Genomic DNA, 8,280 nt, shown 5'->3' on the forward strand with positions numbered 1-8,280 from the left:
AGACATTCATTACCCAGTAAATCTTGCTTCTCAAGAAACCTCTAAGCCTTGATCACCATGGTCAGTCTTTGGTTCTTGGAGCTTTTCTTTTCCTCTGTAAGACACACAACGTTTTCTGAAAGATATGAAAATGTTAATTCTCCAAAAGTTCTTATAGAATTCAAATCAGCGTCAATTTATAGTATTACACACATTAGACGCATTTTAATCGATTTAGCTATTAATCTAGTCGAATACACTTTGCAGTTATAACATACTAACATCAATCACAACATTTAATTGAATGCACATTTAATACAATCGACTCATAATAAATGCTTGGTCAATATATTTAAAAATATGATTGTTATGCCAGTTGTGACAAGCATTTAACAGTTTTCAAAAACTTAACAGACTTAATCGAATACAAGAAGCATACAGTCGATTAAGTAAAAACACTTAGAACAATTTTTGAAAACTTTTCTCTTCAAAATATCTCACAGCACACTTGAAAAAAGTTTGTGCAAACCCACGAGTTTTAATCGATTCATCCCATAATGTAATCGACTTAAAACTGTTGTTTTGCCACACATTAAAGTTCAACCAAAGTGCTTGTGGTTTTTCATTTCCGAACACTTATGTTATGCATACACATATTAAACACAGTGGAATGCTTTAAACAACACAATAATGTTCACACATATGCTTGTACAGATATAACACAGTAAGCAAAATCATATAACATGTGTAACACAATATACACATGTATTATTGTTAATTATGTGTTGTCATCATCAAAAGCACAGTCATCATTGAGATTGTGTGGGCTTAGCTAAACCTGTGCTCCCCCTATCAACAATCTCAATACTTCCCTTATGCTCGATGTCATCTGCTTTATTCAGGTCGAGTTGTCCCACTGTGTTTCAGTTTTGTTCATGGCTACTGCGTCTCTCTGTGTCATCTTCATTCGCGGCCACCATTGTTAGGGTTCAAGGCCACTATTGTTTCAATTTCGATCTGTTTCTGATGCGATTTTACTACTTCGCTAATATAATTTTCGTCTTCAGAGCTTTTTCATATGCAATCACCATGAACCCACGACTTTCACCGTTGTTGAAGCTCATAGCATCTTATATGAGCAGTAGCACAACTCTGTGATGTCGCAACTTAGAGGTTGACCTCACACCAAACCTTCTTCTTCTTTTCCTTTATCAATTGATTTTAAACATTTTTAGTCGTGTTGTTCTATTCTATCATTAGGTTATATAGATCAGGAAAGATTGTGGAAGAACGAATAAGGAAGAACACCACCATAAAACAACCAATATTGACATCTACAAATCTATATATCTTTCACAACAATGGGGAAAACGGAAACATAATGAAATTGAGGAATTTTTCTTTTAGGGTTTTGCATAAAAATTGGAATTTCCCAATTGTTTGCCCATGTTTGAAACTCATTGTCAATACCAAATTTCGTCCGGATCGTTTTTGGCTTTACTATAGTCTATTATATTATTACTCATTTTTATTTCTTATTTTTATCTTTTATTTTCGTTTTTATCTTTTATTTATTTATTTATTGTTATTTATTTATTTATTTCTTTTCTCATTATTTTTTTTATTATTTATTGTTATTATTATTTTGGCTTAATAGCCTCTTTTGTCCCCAGTTTTGTTCGATTCTGTCAATTTGGTTCTTGGTTTTAAAATAGTGTCAACTTCGTACTCACTTACCAAATTTTACATCAAAATTGTCCCTTCCGTTAAATAGAAACAAACGACGTTAAGGATTGATGATCTGGCACAGTACAGTGATAACGTGTCAATTTGAAATTGTATGCGTGATGACATGTCACTGAATTAGAGGCTGACGTAATTTCTCATACAAAAACCCATCTACCCCATCCTCTTCCAATTTCTTCCTCTCAACTCTCCTCTTCACCATCACTAACAATGTCACCACCACCACCCCCAAAACCACCGATCCAATGACAACCCCACTCAAAACCTTTCAATCAAACACCTTCCTCCCAGATCCCCTGCTCGGAACCCTAACATGTAAAACTCCACTCTCACCATCAACAGTTAAATTCTGAATCGACAATTAAATTCTGAAAATCCGAAAACGAATCACAAAATTTCTTGCATAACCCACTGTGCTTTTCGAAACTCAATTTGAGAAAAGTGGGTTTCAAAATACAATTTTCCTTCTGCATATGACCATGGTCTGAATGGGTAATTCTTTGTCGGATCTAGTTTAATTTTCTTTATTATGAGATGTAATTTCTCTTAACCTACAAGGGCATTATAAATGACCATTATTCCTTCTACAGTGCACCTCACACCCCATTTCCGCCACTTCCCTTCTCTGCCTTTCCATTGCAACTTTGCTGGTGAGATTCTGGGCACAAATCCCAACTCTGATTTTCCCCAATTACCAAAACTCAAATCGGGTGCCAAAGATGGAGACCTCCTGGAGGAAAAACGTAAGAGGGGTGGTGCTGTGTATAAGGTAGCCACTGAAGGAAAGAAAAAGTTTCACAAATTGAACATCAATGGATTGTGGCACAAAAAATTATGAAGGTGTTCTGCGAGGCAAGGTTTGAACTTGAAACATTGTACGTATCTCCAAACCAAAGGGTGTTTGGTGGGAACGAATGCATTGTACATATAATTTCCCTTATATGAGTATTGACCTTAGGCTAGGCAAAACCCTACTAACCCGAGGCCTGCACGTCACACTTGCCACCACCGAATTAGTTTACCACCGCGTCTTCAAATCCTCCATCGCAGACGCCGCCACCGTCCCTACTTCCATCACCATCAACGGAATCCAAGTCACTTTTTTCACCGATGGCTTTGGAACCGGCCAAGTCAAGGCGACCCTCGACTCGTACATGGAACTAATTGGAAAATTCGGTCCCATTAATCTCTCCAACCTCATTGAAACCCACTTCCTTAACGCTTCCAAAAAACTCGCTTGCAAGAAAAGGCGGAACATCGTCGGCGGTCAGAAGCTCGTCTCGATGGTGCGTTCGGAGAAACCGAAGGCCGCGACAGGGGAGAACGACGCAACGAAGTACAAGGCGTAGAGGTAGGAGAGCCACGTGTCCGAGGGGATGAGGTTTTCCGAAATCTAGAAGCTTGAGGGTGAGGTTGGTGGTGGCGGCGGCGAATGTCCAGAGAGTGGTGTTGAAGTGGCTTAACTGACTGGTGGGGGTGAGTTCAAGGGATGAAGCGGCTTGGGAGGAGAGGGATGGAGGCGGTTGATAACCCAAATGGTGTTGGGGCTGGGCAAAGAGTGCGGCGGATGGCGAGGTAGAATTTCGACGGGCCTAGGCTTGGGAAGAAATTGAAGAAGCCAAGTTGGAAAGTGTTGTTGAGGTTTTACAGAGTAGCGTTGCCTTGGAGAATGATGGTGGCGGAGAGAGGAAGTCTAGAGAATGAGAATGAAGAGACACGTCACCACACATACAACTTCAAATTGACACGTTATTACTGTACTATGCCACATAATCAATCCCTTAACTCCGTTTGGTTCTATTTAACGGAAGGGACAATTTTGATGCAAAATTTAATATGTGAGGACAAAGTTGTGACTTTTTTAAAACCAGGAACCAAACTGACACAATCGAGCAAAATTGGGGACAAAAAAGGCTATTAAGCCTATTATTTTTGTATTATTCTAGTTTTATTTACATATATTATCTTATTTTTCTTCATATATATGCAAATATATTTTTCTTACACTTTTATTATTTTATTTTTATTTTATTTTATTTTCATCTTCAATTTTACCTATTTAAAGTTTATTTTGCTTAATATAATTAATACGGTTTTTTTTAAAAAAAAAATTTAAATAAAAAAAATATATAATAAAAAAAAATAAAAGAAGAAAATTATGAGAAAGGAGAGATTGTTTTCTGATTGGGGGACAAAAAAAACAGTACGTATGTTGGAGAGTGAGGGGCAGAAAATCGTTTCTGCAGGTAAGGACGCCGGGTGATGGCAGGGCATACGGAATTGGGTACGGTTGGATTTGGGAGTATACAAATCGCACAAAAGGCACAGGGGGAGTAGGAGGTAAGGGAGAAAAATAAGGAAAAAAGGAGGATTTCACACACCTTTTGGGGTTTTCATCTTCGATCATCATCCAGCCGTAAGGGCATCCACCATTTGACAAAGGCCAGCGGATACACGTAGCTAGCAGCAGCTAGTAGAGCTCCGATTTTTTTTTTTTTTAATTTTTTTATCTCCCAATCAACAGATCGTTGGGGATGTGTTCCATGATGAACACTGCCCCAGTATTGTATTCATGACAACCCTTTGTTTTAATGGGAAATGAAAAGGTTGAGGGTTCAAGTAGTATGAATGCAGATGCTCTAGCCGGAAAAGAACGATGGTTACCCCCGAAACCTTGCATCAGGAGAAGACCCAACTTTGGTATTTTCAAAATTTATTTTGCTTTTGCTTTTCAAAAACACTATGCCCTTGACAACCTCATTGACAACGAATTCAACATGTGTCTTTTCTTTTTTTTTTCTTTTTTTTACTTTTTTTTTTACTAAAGACAAAATAGAACATTCCAATCTCTTTATTTTTTTATTTTTTTTTTATAGTAATTAGAGCAAAACTAAAAATAAAAATAAGAAGTAAAGACAAAGTTTAAAAGTGGAAATTATGAAAGGAAAAGTAAAATAAAATAAGAATAAGAAAAAAGAAAAGAAATGAAAATAACAATGTAAATCAAACTGAGTAAATAATAAAACATAAGACAATAGAATACGATAAAGCCAAAAACCAATCCGGACGAAATTTGGTATTGACACTCATGATACATATGTGAAGAATGTAGGGGTTTCAGTCAAGTACTTGGAATGATTAAGATTGAGGAACAAAGTGATGGAAACGAAGATGGAAGAAGAAGAACAAATAACAAATTAGGGCTTCAACGAAATTTTCTAACTTTTGTTTTTTAAAAATGTGAAATTCTATGTGCTATGTCAATCTATTTTTATCAATCTTAGTTAATTTAACGGTAGGGGTCTCATTGTTTCAATTTTTCAAATATAAAAACTCAATTGAGACAAAAAATTAAAGAATTGATTTGAGATTGAACAAAAAATTAAGGACCTCGAAAATGATTAAACTTTAAAAATATTAATAAAAATATCAACTTTAATAAAATATTATTATAATAATTATAACATTTATATAAAAGTTAAAGGTTTAATCCTTTTCGACATCCCTATTTATGTACGAATGTCTCAATTGGGTCCTCGTTTTTTAAAGTGTATCAAAATGGTCTCTAATTTTGAAAATTGATATCAATTGAGTCCTTTCCGTTAAGTTGGCTGGACGGCGTTAAAAAAGTTGATGAGTGGATGCTGAGATGACGAACGAACGCTCGTCCACCAGCGAACGAACGCTTGTCCACCAGCGAACGAACGCTCGTCCACTAGAGAACGAACGCTCGTCGACCTCTTACTGCTGGACGACCGTTCGTTCCACACTGGACGACCGTTCGTTCGGTGGTCGACGAGCGTTCGTTCACTGATGGACGAGCGTTCGTTCGCTGGTGGACGAGCGTTCGTTCGTCATCTCAGCATCCACTCATCAATTTTTTTAACGCCGTCCAGCCAACTTAACGGAAAGGACTCAATTGATATCAATTTTCAAAATTAAGGACCATTTTGATACACTTTAAAAAACGAGGACCCAATTGAGACATTCGTACATAAATAGGGATGTCGAAAAGGATTAAACCAAAGTTAAATTTAGTTTTAATTTGGGAAAGAATGAAATTGCTCGAGTATGTTAAATTTACTTATACTAATGTATTTAAGTTTAATTATTAATTTGGTCTCAAATCAGAGAGAAATCAAATTGTTCCATTTAAAAGAAAAAATTGAAGATAATTAAATCAAAATTATAGATAAGGGACTAAATTGAAAACAAAACATGACTACATGATAGTAACAATAACATGTGGTATCGTCACTGTGAAACACGACCATAACTGAATACATAATTTTTAGTATTTTTTTAATAAAAAAAATTAAAAATAAATCTTCCAAATAAAACGTGAAATATACTAACACGATATTAATGTTAATTTAACATGAAATTGAATCATTTTAAAAAGTAAAAAGACTAAATTAAAAAAAGTAAGAAAAAACAATAGATACGGAACCAAACTTATAAGCCTTACTTATATAACAAGTTTCCAACTTTCAACTCATTCAAAATCAGAACACTTTAACAAAGGACCGCGATATTCCAACAACAGATTTTTAACACTCTTTTGACAACGCCACGTGTCGCCACCTCATTGGTTCGTTTAAAATTTTTTTTTTAAAACCTATGACCGTAACCCTTATTTTGAGTGAAAATCCTAAAATACCCCTTTCCCTTTCTCTATTCCATTGCCTTTCCCTTTCTCTGTTCCATTGCAAACGAAGGTCCGTTCTCTTGAGAGGTGGAAGGTCGCGTTTCGTCTCGCTTCGTTCCATTTGCATCCCGTTGTCTCCTGGCAGTTTGGTCCCCTGTTATCGTGCGTAATGGCAAGTTCCGGTGACGATTGTCCGACGACTAAGGTAAGTGGTTTTCCATTCCATGTCGTAGCTTGGTTATTCGGTTTGGGCATCTCGTAGCATGGTTATTTGATTTGGGTTAATGTTTGGGGTTCGTATCATTGTGTTGTGGTGCTTGGGTTATTGGGTTTCGTTGTTTTGATGATTTGATTTTGGTTTATGCAGTTGAGTGTTCGTCACTCTTTTTCGACAAAGTATATATGTACTTTGAACGAACGCTTAACAAAGGAGCATCGATCATTGATTGCGACAACTCCATTTGCTTGGTTTTTAGATGTCAATGTCAATGTTAAAGTAGGTAGAAATATACTGAGTGAGTTATTGGGTAAGTGGGACGACTGTAGTAGTGGTTTTATAGTTGGGAATAAAGTTTTGAATATAAATGAAAATGATATTTATTTAGGGTTGGGACTGAGTACAGATGGTGCAAACATTAACTTAAAGGAAGAGCTGGGCAATAGTGAATGTGTGAAATACATAGGCAAAGGAACAAAGGAATTGAATTCAATATACAAAATTCTAATGCGAAAACAAAAGAAGAAGATTCCTTGTTCTCATTTTTGTAGCCTTCACCTCCTGGTAGGGATAAGTGAGATTTTATTTCCAAAACGTAGCGGGAAAGTGTTTCCCGTAATGTTTAATGTTGTTGACAACTTAAGTGCTTTGGGTAGTTATTGTTGGGGTAGTCTAGTTTATCGTTTTCTGTTACATAGTTTGTGCAAAGCTTCAAAAGGCTTGAAGAAAGGCAAAGGTATTTCAAACGTTTACGTCAACGGTTGTGTGTACATGCTGCAGGTAATTAATAGTATTTGATGTACTTACTTAAATTGTTATTTGAATTAAGTTTGTTACAAGTTAAGATGATTTATTTGTCTTAGGTATGGTTTTTTGAGCTGTTTGTTCCACCAAAAGGTCCTATTGATAAATTTCCACGAATATTGCATTGGATGAATATAAGTGTTGGAGACAAGTTCGTTAAACGGTGTATGGAGACAGGTTTGGTAAGTTGTTTGTTATCGAAAGTTTTGTTATGTTTTCATATATTGACCAAAGTTGTGTAATCTGTAATGTGTTGTTAAATTTCAGGTTGTTGACGATGTTTATGGTGGTCCTTCAACGAAGGATAAGGAGGAAGACAGACCAACACCTAAAAGAAAGGATGCTAAACCAAGAGGAAAGAAGAAACACAAAAGAATTCGCAGAGAAACTTTTATGCGTGCCTTAGAGGAACAAGAATTTCTAATTGAAGAACTTAAAAGGAGGGTTGCAACTTTGGAGGCACAATTGGCTGAAGAGAAGGCAAGAAGGCAAAATAAAGATGACGTTGGACAAAGTGTGCCTCGTACAGAACCATCTGTGAACACTGGTTTTGTATCCCCTACTGGAAATGAACAACCTTTGAAGACGTATGTTAGGGTTGGATCACGAAGGAGTTACAAGGGAAGAGCACTTAGGACTCCATACACCGGGACCGTAGTGCTTAGAATAAAAAATGAGTGATCTGTGTATTTAGTTGATTGAAAATGTTATTTGGAAAGTAATGAAAATTGTAATCATTGTAAATAGATTAAGAAAACAATGTTCAATGTATCCGATTTGGTTCAATGAAATAAAATTTGAGTTTTGGTTTGAATTGGTCTCATATTTTATGTATTCAATACCATTGTTATTATGAGTTGTGGGTTTGTCGATTTCAGAATGTCGT

At 36.0% G+C, this 8,280-nt stretch overlaps 1 protein-coding gene across 1 annotated transcript; it reads left to right on the forward strand.

Annotated features, from left to right (window-relative positions):
- The first annotated feature begins 6,533 nt into the window (after positions 1-6,533).
- On the forward strand, positions 6,534-8,075 carry LOC148193241 (uncharacterized). The gene is made up of 4 exons (XM_088099391.1): positions 6,534-6,578; positions 6,741-7,370; positions 7,454-7,576; positions 7,662-8,075. Exons 1-4 carry the CDS (start codon positions 6,543-6,545, stop codon positions 8,073-8,075), a joined length of 1,203 nt encoding a protein of 400 aa, XP_087955517.1. The 5' UTR covers positions 6,534-6,542.
- The last annotated feature ends 205 nt before the right edge of the window (positions 8,076-8,280 follow it).

Source organism: Vigna umbellata, chromosome 9 (assembly GCF_029865625.1).
Source record: "Vigna umbellata cultivar VRB3 chromosome 9, Vumbellata_1.0, whole genome shotgun sequence".
NCBI lineage: Eukaryota > Viridiplantae > Streptophyta > Magnoliopsida > Fabales > Fabaceae > Vigna > Vigna umbellata.